This window comes from Talpa europaea (assembly GCF_964194135.1).
Source record: "Talpa europaea genome assembly, chromosome: 3".
NCBI lineage: Eukaryota > Metazoa > Chordata > Mammalia > Eulipotyphla > Talpidae > Talpa > Talpa europaea.
The window spans coordinates 37,975,307-37,995,659 of NC_140069.1; the positions used below are offsets into that span (position 1 = coordinate 37,975,307).

Here is a 20,353-nt window from a genome sequence, read left to right on the forward strand (position 1 = left end):
TTATATCAAATATAGCACTGTTGTCAATTTATGTTACCGTCTCCTAGCAGAATAGTTATCACACACATTAAAAAAAAATAAAAAAAGCATCCTCTGGTGTTGGACAGTGTGTCCATTATATTGCTCTTTAGACCTGACTTGGGCCTCATTTTATAGAATATTAAATACTTTTCAAAGGTTCATGTTAAAACTTGAAAGAAAAGATCCAGTCCTTTGAAAATCCAATGAAAAGAGATTCCATGTAGAGAAACAACATGTATGGTAAACCCAAGATGCAAACAAATTTGTGGTATTGGAAATCTGAGAGAAGGCCAGAGAGAATGTGATAGTGGATGGGGGGAGGTAGCAGAATAGAATAAAAATGTGTACAAAGGCCTGACAACTCAGGGTCTTGTAGGCCATAGCAGTTTTAATTTTATTTCAGATGTAACAAGAAGCCATAGAAGAGTTTTAAAACAGGGGTGATAAACCTTATCTCTTAAAAAACTCTTTCAGTTGTAGTGAAGCTAATGACAGGATAGAGAAAAGTTAGAGATTTATGGCCCTAATCTACACAAAAGATAATGAAGGATTGGCTTAGGGTGATGGATTAAGAAATATTTTTAAGGTGAACTAGGAGAATTTATAGATAGGTTGTATTTAATATGTAACAGAGATTAAGATGTCATGATATGGGCCTCCCCGGTGGCGCAGCAGTTGAGCGCTGGGTTGCGAAGCTGCCCACAGCCTCTGTAGTGTTGGTTCGATCCCCGGCTGTTCCCCGGCCACTGGGGGAGGGTCCCACATGGCGCACAGACCTCTCCAGCCGCCTGCTGCTCCCCTCAGCAGTGTACTTCGGTCCCTCTGCCTGCTCTGCTCCCCGCTCTGGCTCTAGTGAATTCTCTTACCCTCCAGCGCTTCTGACTGTACCCAGTGCTTGTATAAATAAATAAATATTTAAAAAAAAGATGTCATGATATGACTCGATTATAAACAGCTTATATATTAATCTTAATAAACCAGTTTTGATAAAATTCAAAAATAATTTTATGTATTTGTCACTTAGTGTTGAACAATGGTAAAATTATTTCCAAATAGAAGTCTTAAATTATGCTGAGCATGATTAGCCTGGTATATTTAATGTATTTAATTAAATAAAGTAGGTAGGTAGTGTTTCCACTATTCTAATAATAAAAGTAAAGTAACATATTTAAAAATAATTATTCCTGATTTCTTAAATATTGGTAGAGTAATAACTATTATAATTGCAATGGTTTACATGAAATGCCTTGGCATCAAATTCAGAACATTTTTGTTGACATTGGCCAAGAGGAACACTTTCTGTTGGGCTGGGTAGCTGGAAGAATGTGAGCCTGGGCTGCTGCTGGTTATCTTTGATACTAGCTGGGGAAAGAGAGAGTTTTTAATGAAATCTTTGAATTCCAGCATCTAGTTCCATGAGTTCCTCAAATTTCCAATGGCAGGAGACAGCAAGTTTTCCTTTTGTATTTTTGCTAATTTGAATGGGATTTTGTTATTTTCCACAGACCGTTTTCTGATCAAACAAGGCCCTTGGTCGTAAACTTCAGGTTCTGACTTATGGAGAAAATAAAAATCAAACTAATGCTAAGTGTAGGACACTTGAGCTATATTTTCGACTCTTCTTTTAACTTTTCTGGCTGTGGTTTTTCTTATTTGGAAAATGTGTCCATTCTAACTGAAATTCTGTCTCTAACTATCATTTTATGCTTATATTTCAGTAACCTGCTTAATCATAATCTTATTTATTAGTCTTTCTAGAACAGATACTGCAAGGAAGAAATAGATATATTTATTAGACAACTATATTGAATAAGCAAACTTGTATTTTCAGCTTAATGTAGTAAAGTTGTCAGATCAAGATAGTACCATTAAAGCAAATTGATTTCTTGTAGAAATGAGTAGATCACTCACATATATCAATTTATTTATGGAGTTATTGTGTTGATACTGAGTTTGAATTTGTGGTATAAGACGAATTAAAAAAAGACAGCTAAAGAAATTGTGGAAAGTTTTAATCTCTTAGGAACATGCAGAACAAATTGTTGCACACCAGGTATTCTGAGGTCCATATTTATCAAGCAAATATGAAAATGGACTCTGCTAGTCTTACTTGTGCCTCTTTGGAGAAACCATGGGTTACTCATCTGTAATGTTGCTTATTTAAAATAGTGCTTCTCTATGTAAACTGGTCCAGCCACTATGAAAGCTGCATTCCCCAAAACTCTAAAAATGGATCTACCATATGATCCAGAGATTCTCCTCCTAGGAATCTACCCAGAGTATACGAAAACAGTAATTCAAAAGGAAACCTGCACTCCTATGTTTATTACAGCATTATTTATAATAGCTAAGATATGGAAACAACCCAAATGCTCCAAAACAGATGACTGGATCAAGAAGATCTGGTATATATATACCATGGAATACTACTCAGTGTTTGTGGTAACATGGATGGAGCTGGAAGGGATTATGCTAAGTGAAATAAGTCAGAAGTAAAAAGATAAATCTAGGATGGTTTCACTTATATATGGAATATAGAGAAACCAAACAAAGGATCAGGAAAGGGATAGAACCTGCTGACCATAGTTCTGAGGCATACACAGGGGAGTGGGAGGGAGAGCACAAGGGACTATGGGTGATGGATCCCAAGTGCTCTGGTGGTGGGAGAACAACAGGACTACACCTGAGGGAAGAAATCAAGCACTGTACAAAAATGAATGATGATAAAAGAAAATAAATGAATAATTTTAATCATAAAATAAAATAGTGCTTCTCTAACTTTCCATATCATTATATACACATAAAAGAAAGCATTTGCATGGTAGCGTGGGTATACTGGAAACTCCACTGGGTCAGAGGAGACTAAGGGCCTCCTAAGGCTGCAGGAATCCACATCTTTATCCCCTCTGTCTGCCAAGCATAGTTGTGTGTTTAGACATACTGACGGATAAATTCTGCTTTAAAAAATATGTGTGACACATATGTCCCTGTTCGTTTTTTTAAATGACTTCTCAAACCCTCCTTTTCTTGAATTCTGGCTTTGGTCTTATGTAAGTTAGTGGCAACATTTGGATCCTAAAGCATGGTTAAAAGAGCTCTTAGCATTTTCACAAACTTCAAAAGACTCTCAATTTACATCAACTTTGTACAATCAGCAGATATGTTTATAATTTCTATTTAATAAAAAGGGGAACTTTTCCTGTGTGCTCACAACCACATTCATAGAATGTTAGAAATAGGGGATCACTTCAACCATTTTTTGAAGTTCAGACAAGTCTTTTAAAGATATGAGTAGATCACTTAAGTAGCCATTAAGGGGAGTTCTTTGGATATTTAATGCAAGCTGTCATACTGCTTTACCTTGGTCTCCGAGAGGTCGATAAGTTCCTGTGAGTGACATTTAAAATCAGTTTTTATTTTCTTGTTCTGAGTCTTCTCTTTCCTAATTAAATTTAGTGCTTATAATAGTTATACTAGTTATATCCTACTAGGAAAATACATAGGGAAAAGCCAAGAGAACTTGGGTGGGGGGCAAAGTTTAAAATTATTTCGACTTAAAAAGAGTTATGCTCCTTAATCAACATCCACAAGACATTTGCTTTTAGTTCTTTTTCCGCAAGTAAATCTCTCCAAGTAGGCTATTCTCAGGGCTTCCATCCAAAGTTAACTTTGATAAAAAAAAAAAAAAAAGAAAGAAGTCATTGCCTCTGAATTGACTGCTGATTTCTGATTTATTTTTACAGAGGTATCCTTTTCTCTTTATTGCTGCCTTCCCATATTTTAAAGTTACTCTTGGCTCAAGTCAATTTATGCTTTCCATGTGGCCCTGGAGGTGGGTAGAGCATGTTCAGCTGTTTTTGATTTACATGCTGTCACTTTCTCTACACTCCTGCCTGAAAATGGCCCAATTGGTGCAGGATAGCGCAGGTTGCTTCCTGAACATGAAAATATATGTTTTCTTCTAGGAAATATTCTGATTTACATTTTCACTTGCTCTTCTGGGATTTATAGTATTTACTAGAGAGTTTATGCATCTGCCCAGCCCACCCTTTACTATTCCACTTGATTTACTTTTGTTTGACTTTAAGGAATAAAAGATGACTAAAAAGACAGACATGATTCATTTCTACTTACCATGAAAGAAAGTGAGAGTATAATTTTCTTTTATTTCACTGAAGATGAAGCTTTAAAGGTAATTTTTTCCATTTGATTATTGAGTCCTGATGATGAGTTTCAGAATATATCAGTTGGTGAAGATTTTTTGTTTATTTAAGTTTTTTTTTTTAAGCAGTTTTTGTTTTACAACAAAAATCAAGAGGGAGATATAGATTTCCCAAATACCCCCTACCCTCATGCATAAATAGCATCCCTATTATCAACATCACTCACCAAAGTAGTACTTTTTTTAAATCAAGGAACAGATTTCAACACATAGTAATCACCCAAAGTCTATAGTTCATCTTAGAGTTCACTCTTTTCACTTTTGATATTGTACATTTGACAAATGGGTAATGACATACATCCATCATTATAGTATCAGAATTTTAACTAACTGCACTAAAAATCCTCTGTGTGCTGCCTATTGATCACTGCCTCCCTGGTAACACAACTTTTTCATTCTCTGCATAGTTTTGCTTTTTCCGCAATATCATATACCTAAAATAAGACAGTATGTAGTCTTTTAGGTTAAGTTATTTCAGTTAGTAATATGTATTTAAGCTTCCTCCATGTCTTTTCATTGATAGCTCTTTTTTCCAGTGTTGAATAATATCTCATCTGGATTTCCAACAGTTTTTCCATTCACCTACTGAAGAGTATCTTGGTTATTTCCAAATTTTGGCATTTATGAATAAAACTGCTATAAATACTCATGTACAGGATTTTGTGTGAACAGAAGTTTTCAACCCCTTTGGGAAAAGACTAAGGGTGGGAGTGATTACTGGATTGCATGATAAGAGGATGTTTAGCTTTGTAAGAAAACTCTTGTCTTCAAAAGTGGCTGTATCATTTTGCATTCTGAGCAGCAATGAATCTCCATTGTTGTATTCCTTGGCATTCGTCTGGATTTTGGTTATTCTAACAGGTGTGCCAGCACATCATATTGTTTTTATTTGTAGTTCCCTGGTGATATATGATGTAGGGCATTCTTTTCATTGCTTAGCTGCCATCTATGTATCATCCTTGGTGAGATGTCTTTTAAGATAGTCCATTTATAATTGGGTTGTTTGCTTCCTTATTATTGAGTTATAAGAGTTCTTTGCATATTTTGTATGAAATTCATTTATTAGATGTGTCTTCTGCAAATATTTTCTCCTAGTCCATAGTATGCTTAGAATTCCCTTGATATTGTCTTTTGCAGAGCAGAAAATTTTAATGAAGTCTAGTTTATCAATTATTTCCCTTTTTTCCAAAGATTTATTTTATTTTATTTATGCATACAAGAACTGGGGAGTAAGCCAGAGGTGTGGGGGGTGAGAGTATATACCAGAGACAGAATGGGGAGCAAAACAGGCAAATGTACTGAAATACACTGCTGAGGGGAGCAGTAGGCCAGATAGGAGAGGTCTGCCGGCCTAGTGGATCAGCTCCCTGGCCAGGGATCAAACACATGCCACAGTGGTTGGGATAGCTTGATAGTGCTGAGACTTTAAACTCTGCGCCACCAAGGAGGCCCTATCAATTATTTCTTTCATGGGTTGTGTCTTTGGTTTTGCATCACATAAGTATCACCATAACCAAGGTAATCTAGGTTTTCTCTTATAGTAGTTTTATAGTCTTGAGCTGACTTTTGTTGAAGGTTGTAGATCTATGTCTAAACTCATTTTTTCATGTCTTTACATGGGATTGTTTAGTTATTCCAATATCAATTTTTTGAAGATCCTATCTTTGCTCCATTGTATTTTCTTTGTTCCATTGTCAAAGATCTGTTGACTATATTTATGACTTAACATTTATTTTTACCTAAGTCAAAAATTTTCACTTACTGTTCTTGGGAAAAAAAGTAAGTTTTCACTTTTCTTGGTCAATTAATTTGATGGATACGAGCACCCATAATTTTAAGAAGTAAAGGTTTGTGATTTGGATTATAATTTCAATTTAATGTGAGAGAGTGTTGATTCTGGCCTCTGTCTCTCCATTATTGACATGAATGACCCTGCTGGCCAAATTGAGAGCTTTTTCCAAAAAATATGTGCTTTTATCCTGAAACTGCTTACGTAGTAAGCAGAATGCCCCTTTTAGAGTTAGGAAATGTATACAAGTACCTATATTTTATTTCACAAATAAAATATTTTTTGTCTGTTGTCTGTTATTCCAGGGAAAAGCGTCCATGGTACTCATCAAATTCTTAAAGAGCTATATCAACTTGGGGCCTCCCTAGTGGTGCAAGGGATTAAGCACAGCACTGTAAAACTATCCACAGCCTCTGCAGCAGGATTTCAATACCCAGCTGGCCAGGAAGCTACCCACATGGCACAGCAGACCTTTCTTGTCTCACTCGCTGCTCCCCTCAGCAGTGTATTTCAGTCACTCTGCCTGTTCTGTCCCCAACTCTGTCTCTGGTGAATCCTCTCACCCCCCCCCCCCACACACACACACCTCTGGCCTGTACCCAGTTCTTATATGCATAAATAAATAAATAAATAAATCTTTTTTAAAAAAAAAGAGTTCTATGAACCTAATGATTAAAGCCATTGTTTACTACTCATGTCAAACTCTATGGCTCAGATGTAATAATCCTGGTATTTTACGGAATTACATTTAACACAGGGTACAGTTAATCTTTGGAGTGTAAATTCCTTGCAATATGATTTTTTTGTACTTTTGGATCTTGTGTAACTTTCCTTCAATTTTCTACTGAAAAGACTTTGAGGTCTCTAATATGAAGATTATAAAAATCTTTGCTTTCCTTCAATTTTCACTTCTATGTGGAAGCTGAAAAAAGATAATGTTGAACTCAGAAACAGAGAATAGAAGAGTGGTTGGGGTGGAGGTGGGGGAAATAGGGTTTATTAAAAGGTACAAATTCTTCATGAAAATAACTCTTGATGAATAACATCTGAAGACATAATATCTAATATGGTGACTAGTAGATAAAACTGTATTATATAATTGAAATTTACTATGAGAGTAAAACTTAAATATTCTCAAAAAAGAAAGTGCGTGCGATGATTGATGGTGGTGTTAACTCAGGGTGGGTATCCTTCCACAATGTATATGTGTATCAAATCATCATTTACAATTTTACCTCAATAGAGCTGAGAAAAAATAGCTAATATTTTTTGTTAAAAGTTTTGTTAAAAAGTTAAGTATTTATATTTAAATAAGAGCTGAATATGAAAATAAAATCTACACTGAAACAAAACAAAAATGTTCCACAGTGAATATCTTATGCAATGAAGTATATACCTTGGCATTAACAACTGAACAAAGAATTGACTGCTTCAATTTTAAAAACCTACAAAAGGAGAATCTGAAAAATGTATAAATTATTTAAAATCTAGAACTGGGGCCTCCCCGGTGGTGCAGCGGTTGAGTGCTGGATTGCAAAGCTGCCCGCAGCCTCTGCAGCGCTGGTTCGATCCTCGGCCACCGGCTGAGGGTACCACATGGGGCGCAGACCTCTCCTGCCATGCCTGCTGCTCCCCTCAGCAGTGTATTTCATCGGTCTGCCTGTTCTGTTCCCTGCTCTGGCTCTGGTGAATTCTCTCACCCTCCCGCACTTCTGACTGTACCCTGTGCTTGTATAAAAAAATAAATAAATCTTAAAAAAAAAATCTAGAACTGCTGTTTGTTCAAAAAAGTGACAAAGGTAATAATAACTTTCACCTCTAAAGAGTTAGATTCAAAGTAAGTCAGTTTAGTGTGCCTATGTCTAATTGGGAAAAGAGAGGCTACTTTACCTGCTAAAGTTACTTGTCTCCATTTGGCTCTAGAAATAGCATTTGTGTCCTCAAGAGCTATAGAGGTAGTTTAGTCCCTGCAGGTTAGAGCTGGGATTCGTTTTCAGATGAGAGGTACAGAGAACTTTACCTGTTCTGACCACCTGCAAAGATGATTAGAGAGTAGATGACTTAGGATTTTGAAAGGATTACAAAGCAGCCACAAAATACTTTTGGATACATTTAATAATAACTACTGAATACCATTGTCCCATTTAGTAAAATTTCATAAAAGTACCCGGAACTTAGTGGTTCAAAACAACTACTTTATGGCCTCCCCGGTAACGCAGCAGGTTGAGCAAAGCACCATGAAGTTGTCTGCAGCCTCTGCAGCATGAGTTTGATTCCCAGCCAGCCAGGGAGCTACCCACATGACATGGCAGACCTGTCCTGTCTCCCCTGCTGCTCCCCTTAGCAGTGTTTTTGGTCTGTCTGCCTGTTCTGTTCCGTCTCTGGTGAATCCTCTCACCCTCCTGTGCCTTTGGCCTGTACCCCAGTTCTTGTATAAATAAATATATCTTAAAAAAAATAAAACCGGGCCTCCCTGGTGGCGCAAGGGGTTAAGCACCACACTATGAAGCAATCCACAGCCTCTGCAGCACGAGTTTGATCCCCAGCTGGCCAGGGAGAAAAACCACATGGCGTGGCAGACCTCTCCTATCTCTCCTGCTGCTCCCCTCAGCAGTGTATTTCAGTCAGTCTGCCTGTTCTGTTCCCCACTCTGTCTCTGGTGGATCCTCTCACCCCCATGTTTCTCTGGCCTGTACCCCAGCTCTTGTATGCATAAATAAATAAATCCTTAAAAAAAAAACCCACCTACTTTATTATGCTCAATTATTCCATAGGTCAGGAATTTAGAAAGAACTTGTAAGTTCTCACCTGGTGTCTCGTGCAGTTGTGGCCACATATTGCACTTGGGCCTTAGTATCTGAAGCCCTGATTGGGTGAGACCTCCAAGCTTGCTCTTGAATATGGTTAGTAGTGGATACTATTTGGTAGTGTTCAGCTGGGGTTGATGCCCTGAATGCCTGTCCATGGCTTGGCTTCTTCACAGTATAGAAGCTTTGAATTAATTGGATTACTAAGCTAGTGGCTCAAGACTGTAAAATCCAACAAGCAAAAGAAACCAAACTGCCTTAAAAGTCATATAGCATCACTTTTTCTGGATTTTTGTTAATTATAAGCAAGTTCTGAAGGCCAGTGCAAGCTCAAGGAAAAAGGAGAAAGAGGGGCCTCCCCGGTGGTGCAGCGGTTGAGCGCTGGGTTGCGAAGCTGCCCGTGGCCTCTGCGGCGCCGGTTCGATCCCCGGCTGCTCCCCGGCCACCAGAGGAGGGTCCCACATGGCGCGCAGACCTCTCCTGCCGCCCGCTGCTCCCCTCAGCAGTGTACTTCGGTCCTTCTGCCTGCTCTGCTCCCTGCTCTGGCTCTGGTGAATTCTCTCACCCTCCCACGCTTCTGACTGTACCCAGTGCATGTATAAACAAAAAACAAAACAAACAAAAATCAAATAAATAAATAAATAACGCATGCCTCTATTAAAAAAAAAAAAAAGAGAAAGAACCCATCAATTCATGAGAGGAGTGTCAGAGAATATGAGAGCATGATATTGTAAAAACATTGCAACCAGCCCTCATGTTAGTGCTCTGTTGATTGGGGGCCTATTCCTTGCTAACCATAATGTGTATTATACTTTCTTATTCAGTTTTTTAAACTTGTTTCTAATTTTTTGATAAGAGATCCATACTGACTAACAAGTAGCAACAATCCTAGGGGGTAACTGAGGTCTTTAATTGTGTTGATTTACGCTAGTCTGTATATGCATCCTTAAGCTTATTCTCCTTTCTTTATGATAATTCCAACATGATAATTCCTATGATAATTCCTTACATAAGTAGCCAGATGTTGTTCATGTTTTGAATAGTGGTCTGGTAAGTTGGCTGTCAGTTAGTCATCAAGCCTCTGTAAGTATTGAAAGCTAAAAGCTGCAGCACAAGTAACTAAAGAGGGAGAGGATGGAAAAGTAATTGAGAGAAGATCTGATAGAATAATGAAGATTTAACAGGAGAAAGAGGTTGGCAAGATGCTTATGGTAGGTGGTTTGGACCTAATTGTAGTTTCTAAAGCCTATTTTCAAATTTACAAAGCTTAGACATTTTGTGACTATGCAGTTATTCAAAATGACTTTGAAACTCTGGGCATTAACTATTGTGATACATGAAATGTAATGACTAAGAATGATATCCTCTGATAATAACACATGTATCCCTCAGCATTTCTATTCAATACATATCACTTTCATTTTCTGAACTAAAAAGAAAATGACTCAAAATGACTGCAATGAATCAATGAGAATTTTGCTCCTGAAACTCAGTCAAAACAGAGTATAGCCATAATGGTATCTTCCCATATCCATGTCTTACCTGCAAAATCTGCCATTATGAGCAGTATTTTTTAGTGAAAAGCTTAAGAGTTGCTACTAATGAAACCCCTCAAACCTGATCATCCAGTCTTTCTTCAATCTACAAAAATTTCTTTAACCTTTTCAATGTCTAATTACAATGCTGCCATGCTGGGGAAAGGGCGGTGGTAGTGGTGGGTAGGTACTTTAAATTGGTTAACTCAACTTTTTTCCAACAATAGCTAGCCTTGATGTAACTCACCCAGATTCAGAATAGTCATTTCTACCTGCCCTCAGTGCATGTTCCACATTTGTAAAGCCCTGGAACAAATGAAATGACTCCATTGCTTCTCAGATATTCTCCGATATCCTGAGAATTGCAACTGCTCCTTTTGAATCCAGTAGAGTATCCAGGCTACAAAACCTTATCATAGATAGACTGACAGACAGAGGACAAGCAAACGCATGAGCACTGCTAAAGGGAGCTAGGATGCTCATGGGGAGAGTGACTGGAAGTGCCCAGGCAGCATTGGCTGCAGACTACAGGCAATTCTGGGTATAAAATTTATGGAAATATAATTTGTCCAAAACCAATTGCAGTAGAGCATGGAAGTAGACATTTGAGAAATTAATGAAATACTTCTTGGAGTTGGGTAGGAAAGAGACAGTAAGGCCTGTCAATCACTTGGAAGAAGACATTTTTGCCTCTTTCTATATTGCTCTATAGACCTGACTGTTGGGTCTTATTTATGTAGATTATAAAATATTTTTCAAAGTTTCATATTCTTCAATGTGGACCAGCTCACCACAGAGAAATCATATCCCAGATTTTGAAACTATGAAAGTTTAAGATGAATTCTTCCAATTGCAGCATGTGTGTGCTCATCTCTGATAGGGGCGCGTTCTATTTATGGGGCTGCAGGGCAGTTCCTGTCTCCTGCATTCACATAATTGGTAGACTTGATGCCTAGGGAAAGGATTTGGAAGATTAAAGTCTTTACTTGTTATTTACACAGAAGGGAAGGGAGAAGTTCAAGCTGTAACCTCCTGGTAAATTGAGGGGCCTTATCCATATCATGCAGAGGTGGGTGGGAAGGGATTAGTTTGATAATCATCTTTCTCTAAGCTGTGACTTTCTTATCAGCATTTTGCTGACAACTGTTAAACTCAGAACTTTAAATCTCCCACTGCAGATACCATAAAAAGGTAAAAGAGAGGTGTCTCCTGGTTTAGGTCCAGCAACAAGGACAGCAGTCCTGTGCAGGGACCAGGAGCAAGTCAGGGAGGATGCTTTTCAGACCAGAGATTAAACATGGGCTGTGGACTCTTTAGGTGTAACTGATGGGTCTGTATTTGAACTCTCCCCAAGCAAGAGACTAGACACTTGGTTTTCTTTCTGTCTCTATGAGCCACTATTTTTACATATGCCTAGAAATCCTTATCACTGAAATATCCTACAATCAAAGATGAATTTTTAAAGAAAAATTGATTTCTTCCTAATTCTAGATGCATATACCTATACAGGCATACATACATATATATTTAACATTTTAAATGTAGCAAACATAGATATTATATTTGGCAATTTCCTTTGTTTTTAAAGACAGGACTTGAGTAGTATTTTGTGGTTTTCTCTTTTTCTTAGTAACTCTGTGTGCCAGTTATACTGAAGCTTTATAGAGAATCCATATTTTGCAAACTGAACCTGTGATTTATGCTTCTGAATGAGTAAAATAAAATTCATGGGGTTACTTTTTTCTCAAGCAAATCATGAAGGAACTGCATGAAAGAAGGAGATATACTTCTTATTTAAAGAAAGTTGTGAAAACATAATTATAAGTAGTAGCTTTACTACCATATGACCCAGCAATTCCACTATTAGGGATCTACCCAAAGGACACAAAAACACTGATTCAAAAGAACACCTGTACCCCTACCCTATGTTTACTGCAGCACTATTTACAATAGGCAAAACCTGAAAACAACCCAAATGCCAAAAAATAGATGACTGGATCAAGAAAATGTGGCATATATACACAATGGAATATTTTTCAGCAATCGAAAAAGATAAACTCATGCTATTCGCAGCAACATGGATGGAACTAGAAGGAATCACTCTCAGTGAAATAAGCTAGAAGGAAAAAGAAAAAAATTGGATGGTTTCACTTATAGCAGGAATATAGGGAAACCAAATAAGATATCAGTGTAAAAAAAATAACAGTATAAAACACAACAAAGCAAAAACAGACAATTATAAATCAGAGACATCCTGCAGGGGAGGAGGAAGGAGAGGAATCAGAGGGAGGGAGGGAGGAGCACAGGGGACTGAGGTGATGGTGCACGGGTGCAGTGGTGAAGGAAACTCTATGGGGACTACACCTGAGGGGGTGGGGGGAAGCAAATATTGTTTGAAAATAAGCAATGATGTAAAAAACAAAAAAAATAATTTAAAAAAAGGTGGTAGATAGAAAAAAATAAAATAAATAAAAATAAAAGAAGTCAAACACACACACAAAAAAATAAGTAGTAACTTTAAAAACAAATTTAACTCTTATCCACATCTAGGAAATATGATTCGAATAGTGTGGCTTTGTCTCCTAGATCAAAGGATATTGGGGAAAAAAATACAGTATGTCTCATTACGTGTGGTCTGTGTTGGTTACATACGACTCTAGATTCTTGTGGAACTGTGGAAGAAAAGTTACAAAGTAAAGCAGACAATCTTTGGGTTTATGGAAAACATGAAAAAAGTAAGAACAAATCAACTGTTCTTAGATATGATTTTTAATGCAATCAAACAAACGTTGGAAAAGCACTATAGGATTCATTAAAATCATTGTCTAAGGCCCAGTGAAGATTGAGAGATATGTATAGAAATAAGACTTAAGGCTGCTAAAAACAAGAAATGCTTTGTTTGAGGGTTGGTTTACTGTGTGTGCAGTGAGTCTGGAGGTCATGAGGATGTAGTGTGGCTTGCTATTACGTTGCCTAAGGGATAGAAACAATTCCTTTTATTTTCCTTAATAATTTCCTCAACATTTATGGCTTTCTGCACTTGAGGCCCACTATTCTGTTACAAGATTGGAATATAACTATTAATTTTAGTTCGATGTCTTTGGGAGATGCATTCTGCTATCCACACAATATTTCTTATTTCTTGCTCCTTCAGCTTTGTGTATGCATAAAAGACACCATAGTGGAATTGCCTGTTGAATGCCAGTACATTCATTTGTACCTGAGGAAGAAAAAACAATATGGACCATCAGTTTATGTGGAACATACTACATTTTGGAAATAATATTAAGCTACAAACTGGGCTTTTGCTTTTGCAGTGCTTCTTTGGTTTAAATAGACAATGTCCAAACTGGATTAAATAGAGGAAAACAGTAGTAGCTCAGAAAGTATAAAGGGAGAATGTCACTCTGCAGGTAAAGGTAAACAGCAATAATTTAAAAAGCAAGTTCATACAGTGATAGACCAGTACCAAATCTTAGAAATACTGCTACAGATTCCTAGGAGAGCCTTGGTGTGTGTGTATTATGTGTTTAACTTTGTAGTAATATTTATCTGATTATCAGCCAGTGCATTTCTCTCCTTTAGGTGAAGTATTTTCCCTTGGGCACCACCTTCAATATTTTAAAAAGTTTTTAGGCTGCTAAACTCTCTTCTGGGGCAATGTCACAGGTCCTTGGAATTCAGACTTAGGAGACACAATGAGCTTACTCAGGCTGCTCTGCAGCAACTTGGCATGTAGTAGAACTGACTTTTTTCTGCAGAAGGTAGATCAGAAAAAGAAAAGTTTCAAAAAAAAATTGGTTAAGCTAAGATAAAGTCTGAAAGGGAAAATTTTCTTTATTCTTTTCCAATTTTCAAATGAGGAAGAAAGGTGCCAGTCCTTCATACATTCCTCATGAAAACCTCCAACAAAGTAGCCTGCAAGTGGAGATGCTTGCTGTCAGGAATTGACATACATTTTTTTCTGCCAAAGGCAGCTTCCCAACAACCTACTTTGCAGCAGTGGTACCATAGTGTGAAATTTTAAAACATCCTTAAAAGTGAAATACAATGAAGAAATAAGTAAAAACAATGCCAGTAATAACATATGGAACTACTTACATCGTTTTACTTACTTCTATAACAGACAATGGAGAGCTTGTTGGAAAATGTCTGGAGTAGGCCTTACAGGAAGACCCTATATTACTTTCTAGAGCCAGTCTAACCTGAAAGTCTGGGTGAATGTCAACGTTCTCTGTTAGTTCAATCAGATTGAGCTGGAAAGGCCAGTGGTTTTAGGGAAGTGAATTGAATACACCAGGAAAATTCTATAGATTTGGGGGAACTTCTCCAGCAACAACTCTACTGTTCTTGCAAAATCCTTTTGTTGAACAATTTAACAGACCAGGAATTGACTATAAATGGATTAAGTTCTCTTCTGCCTATGTAGGGAATGAGAGTAATCTAGATTATCTGGATGTATTTTTCCATACAAATAATTCTTCAGTGCTAACATTGTGTCCATGACTAATATTTTATTCACAGATGAATCTTTTTTGAAGAAGGAATGTATTAGAGTGTGAAATTCACCTAACGGAGTCTGCATCATGGGGATAGTAAATATATCACCATGAGAATGCCCAAATTTGTTTCCCTATTTAATTATGGGATAACTATATTCCTTCTGAAGTTTCATTGAATGCCTATCTGTCTGGGTAGAGTAATTCCAGAAGAACCACCATAATGAATCACAAGATCCTGCCTGTTCAACCCAGTGATACCAACTAATATCCATTGGCTGTCAAACTATGAATGAGCCTAATCAATTGGCTTAGTCAACAGTAAAAAGGAAAGCCAAAGGAGGAATCCAGAGTCAGAGAAGAATAGTATACAAGCTAATAGCATTTCCAATTACATCATACCTCACGTTCATAAAACACATCCTCCAAAGTCTTTCCCCCATTGCCTTCACTTACAGCCTCGAACAAAGGCTTGTATACCTTAAAAACAAAGACAAAGAATGTGGATGAAATTCTAGCTTCTGCTTTATTCAGTCCTACAAGACAATAACCAAAAGCAATTCTACTCTCAATGTACTCTGTTGGACCCAATTTTCAAGGTTGTTTTTCAGGGCCAGGCTAGGTAGATAGACATGATAGAGGCTCAGTGAGTACTTGCGATTTGATCAATATGGGCTCAAGCATTCCTTGAGATGATAACTCATAAAATTCACATGGACTTTCAACTGTGGAAGGGGTAAAAGTTGGAGAGAAACTCAAATTTAATGGTATGCTAAAAAGCCTCTGGTAATGACACATGCAATTTTATGAAGGTTTACGCCTTGTTTGTTGAAGTTCAGGGTTTCAAAATTCCATAGGAAGGGTCTCCCTGGTGGCACGAGGGGTTAAGACACAACCTATGAAGCTGTCCACAGCCTCTGTAGCACGAGTTCGATCTCCGGGCCGGCCAGAGAGCAGCCTCTGCTGACTTGCCCGCTGTTCCCCTCAGCAGTGTACTTCAGTCAGTCTGCCTGTTCTGTTCCCACTCTGTCTCTGGTGAATCCTCTCACACACCCCCACCTCTGATCTGTATCCCAGCTCTTGTATGCATAAATAAATAAATAAATCTTAAAAAAAATTCCCTAATATAAAAAATTCCATGGGAAGCTATAAAAGGAAGGCCATTCGAAGTCCTGAATAACACACAGACCTGCAGGCTCTGTATGTTACTGTCTGCAAGTCACAAGGATGGAGTCAGGGAATGAGGTGTATAAACTTGAGCAGAAACCCCTCCATTTCTTTAAGAGAAATTGGATAATGGAGTAGAGGAAAAACATAAACAGACCTCTTTTCATTCCCTATTATTGGCCACTGAGCAAAGGGAGAGGTATAAACTAATATACTCATATTGTCCCTTGTATTTCAAGTAGACATCCTGTACCTAACCTTGTTTACCCAATGGGCACTTGAAAGAACTGTTGGGTCAGGCTATTTTACATGACTTTGACATGAGCTCACATTTCCAGAACACTGCCCCAGTCTCTCAGGGAACTTGCTTTATCAAGCACTTCAAAAGAAGTGCTCAAATGACCACTTCTTAGATATTTAAACAAGAACTAGCTTGGCAGGAAACTTGAAAAACACCAGCTTGGGTTAGAAACTTCAAGAATTTGTTTGGAAGAGACAGAGCAAGAAATACTGCTTTCTACCTTACAAACATTCTATTGCCTTTGATAAGAAGTGCAAGTTTGATGTGTGGACTTCCAAAGTATACAGGATGAAATAAAGCAAACATTAGGGAAAGTAAAAACATACTCCATAATGATCTGCTACTCTCTTCATCTGCTCGAAGTCTTCTGCTTGGGCCAATAGGCGTAAGCCCTCTGGATTGAGCTTGCCACACGTTGGGTAGAGGGTCTCCCGGTCATCTTTGCTCAAGTCAGTGCCAAAGGAATTAAGAGTGATGGTAAAAGCACGTCTGTCGGCCTCAAACTGAATTTTGAAGACATAAAATCAGTGAAATCTAACCATCAACTCAATGCTGTAAACTGAAACCTAAGTAGACAAATTCATTCTGAAGTGATTTGCCTTCCTTTTTAGATCTATATCTAATGATAATACAGACATGTGTTATTAATGTTCCCCTAGTCTTTCATAATGGAGTAACTTTGCTTGCCAGAGAAGCCTCACACAACACAATTCTGGCCAATGGCTGGAGATGCCACTGAATGCTGGTTCACAGGGACTCTGCAATTAGTTACTTATGTGTCTGTCATGTAGACCACTAGACTCTCAGACGTCTTTTTCATTGAAATGGGAATGATGCCTACTTGTCAGGGCCCATTCAGGGACAGAAGAAATCATAAGGGAAGAGAAAGTATATGCTATCCAAGTTAGCATCCCTGACTGATTACTGATGTCAGTATAATTTTTCACATCATGATACTTCATACTACAGATCATTTGCTTGTACTTTTATTGTCTTGCTTACTTTTTAAAGTCCTAGGTTAGATATCAATAAATCTAACTATGCTGAACTTTCCCGAATTGGAAAAAAAAATCTAACTCTAAGAATTATGTGACTTGGGACAAAGTTATCTTCCTCTGAGGGCCTTGGTTTCTATATTTTTAGCATAATGGGCACACAGGGTCTTTCACAGGTATGTTTGCTCATAGCTTGTTTTCTCTGTGGCATGGCCAAATAGGATCCTCAGCAAATGTCAGGCCTCTTTTGTACATCTACCCACTCTTTCTTGAAAGTTCTTTCTATTCCTTTGTTCTCCATGTTTCATTGTCTCTTGGTTCTCTTCCTACCTACTCTGTTTCATCTCAGACTGCCCTGCCTGGGCTGTTTCTCTCCGACCACTGATGTTGCCCAAGTATCCCTGGGCTAAGAAAGTTTTCTCATATAAGTACCCTGAACTTACCACATTATTTTGAAATCTACAGGTATTTTTCTTCCACTACATTCTAAAATCATTGAGGAAGCATGTTTCTCTTGTTAACTTTTTTAATATCCAGTGCTTGAGATATTGGAAGATCTTAACTATTTGCTGAATGTAACAGAATAAATTATAATTCTACTACTTTTTAAATTCTCCAATATTTTCTACATTGTTGCTACTCCGGCTTCATTTTCTGGACTAATGGCTTTGACATTGCCTTGAAGTTTGATAGCAATACAGACATTTAGGCCATGGTCCAGACCTAATTAACCAGAATGTGAAATTTTTAAAAATTGAGGTGAAATTGGTTTGCACTCTATGTGATTCAGAGGCATAGGGTCACACTTCCTGAGATGCATGTCACTACACCACAGAATCTGAGATTCCAATGCACAAAGAAGCAGAAATGAATGTCTCTATGATAGCCTCTGGTTAGCTTATTTTTAATTAATTAACCAATAACAAATCCAGACTTGCAACATATTTTACCGGAACTCTTGTTAAGACAGGTGTTTCCTAACATGAGAATGTGAGCTAGTTCCTGATTCTTTGATTGCTCACATGGAAATTATGGGTGAGCCAGAAAAGGGGAGTGGCCTCTGTTGGAGCAGAAGCAGCTGCCCCTGGCTACTGAATAGAATCACTACAGTCAGTAATTTTACACCTTTCAGGGATAAGAGAAGAAATGCAAAAGGAAGATTTCAGGGCAATAAGAAACCTTGAAATAAAAACTTAGGCAATAGGAGCAACAATAGAGATAATTGTGCCAGCCATTCTTCAGCATGTTTTCTAGTTCTAAAATGTTAGGATTTTAGGAGGGAAATAGAGCCGGTGGACAGCATTGCAGACACAGAGGGCAGCAAGAGCCCATTCTGCAGGAGGAAGCTGTGTGAAGTAAAGCATGACACTTAGGAGTGATGCACCAGCTCCAACACTGGGTATGCAGCTGGAGAAGCAGGACAGACAGGTCATTGGGAGAATACCTGAAAGGCGTCACATTGTCATGCCAACAAGAGAGGACTTTGATTGATACAATAGTTTATTTGAACACTCCCTATACTTTCCAGCTTCTTGTCCTTGTTAATCATTTTCCCTTTGTCCACAACACTGGAAACCCCATTCTCTAAGCTTCCAGGTTGAAATTCTACCTGTTTTTGAGAGTCCCATCATATGTCATCTTTTTTCTATTTGCCCCTAATTGGATGTGATTTTCATGGACTCCCTATTATACTTAAATTTCACTTTTATTATAACTCTGTATATCCACCTTACTATTTTCTGAAGTTAAAAGCTCTTTGTGTTCATACATCCGTATTATCTTAGTGAAAAGAACAATAATTTTGAAATTGTAAAATGGCTATGTTGTCTTTGGGCATCCTTGGCAGACAGTTTGACCAACATCTGATTATGGAAGAGAGTTCATGGTATAGAATTAGTTTCCCTTAAGCCCTGTACCATTTGCAGAGGTTTGGTGTCCTGTTGGCACAGTGTATGTTGGATGTCCTATGTCTTTCCTTTCACTGCTCCCTACAAACACTTGTTAATTAAAAATACCCAACAGTTTTTAGTGTTGTTGCAAAAGAAAACAATATACTATTGACTTGCTCAAAGTCATTATGAGTTGCACATTTTAAAGTTGGGCTGATCAGATTGTACGTTATTGCCCCTTTCTTACTGGAAGAAATACCTGGTGGGAGCAGTGGGTGGAGGGATTGAGTGCAATAGAATGAAGTGAACTGGAATCAAGTCCAGCCTTATCAAGTCCTGACCAGGGAGATGAAATAAATACACCCTGTGCTTATTTTTCACTGTTTCGTGAACCACATAGCAAAGTCAAACAAATAACAAAAAGCATAAAGGCAAAGAGTACACCATAGTGCATTTGCCTTGAACATAAATCAATTTCTTTTTTTTTCATAATGAATGGCAATCTTGTAATTAGGTCAACTTTTCAAATGCAAGCCTAGATTCTACCATATGCTCTTTTCTACCAGAGTAAGTCTTTTGAAGTCTCCTGTCAAAGGAGAATATATATGGAAGAACTTTATAAACTATAAGTGCTGTTTAGTTATACAAATGAAAGGGAAGGTAATGGCATGATGTCTATGTGTAAAAACGATAAATCTCTTCTGATCATATCATTAGAAAGGTTATAACTGCATACCAGATGTAACTGATATTTCTATATAAATGCACAAATAGTTTTTTTTTTATTTTTAACATAGCTTGAACAAAATCTAACCTAATATGGTTGTATAGTAGATATAGGAAGGGACAGTGAAAACCCTGAGCATGTAATAGTTCAATTAAATCCTCCCAGAGAGGTGCATTCTTTTAATACTGTTCAGTCCTTTACATACTGTGGAGTATTACGAGTACATTCCTATCTATTTCTGATTTTTATAGTATATTCATGTGATTCTGCTTATGACCTAGCATTTACTTCAAGTCAAAAGAATTGTAAATGGTAAGTTTAATGTAGAGGTAATATGACAACAGATAAACATACAGGAATAGGAGTCAGGTTGTCTGAGGGTGACATTAGCCTTCTCTATG

The 20,353-nt window shown here is 37.6% G+C and overlaps 1 protein-coding gene across 1 annotated transcript in view; it reads right to left on the reverse strand.

Moving 5' to 3' along the window:
- Nucleotides 1-13,432: 13,432 nt before the first annotated feature.
- Nucleotides 13,433-20,353, reverse strand: part of ATP6V0D2 (ATPase H+ transporting V0 subunit d2) — a gene marked incomplete at both ends in the record, with an annotated part of 43,660 nt that continues 36,739 nt past the window's right edge. Inside the window, 3 exons of the mRNA XM_084229795.1 lie at nucleotides 13,433-13,594; nucleotides 15,276-15,353; nucleotides 16,668-16,844. Of these exons, the coding sequence (XP_084085921.1) occupies nucleotides 13,433-13,594; nucleotides 15,276-15,353; nucleotides 16,668-16,844 (417 nt within the window). The remainder of the gene's footprint in view (nucleotides 13,595-15,275; nucleotides 15,354-16,667; nucleotides 16,845-20,353) is intronic.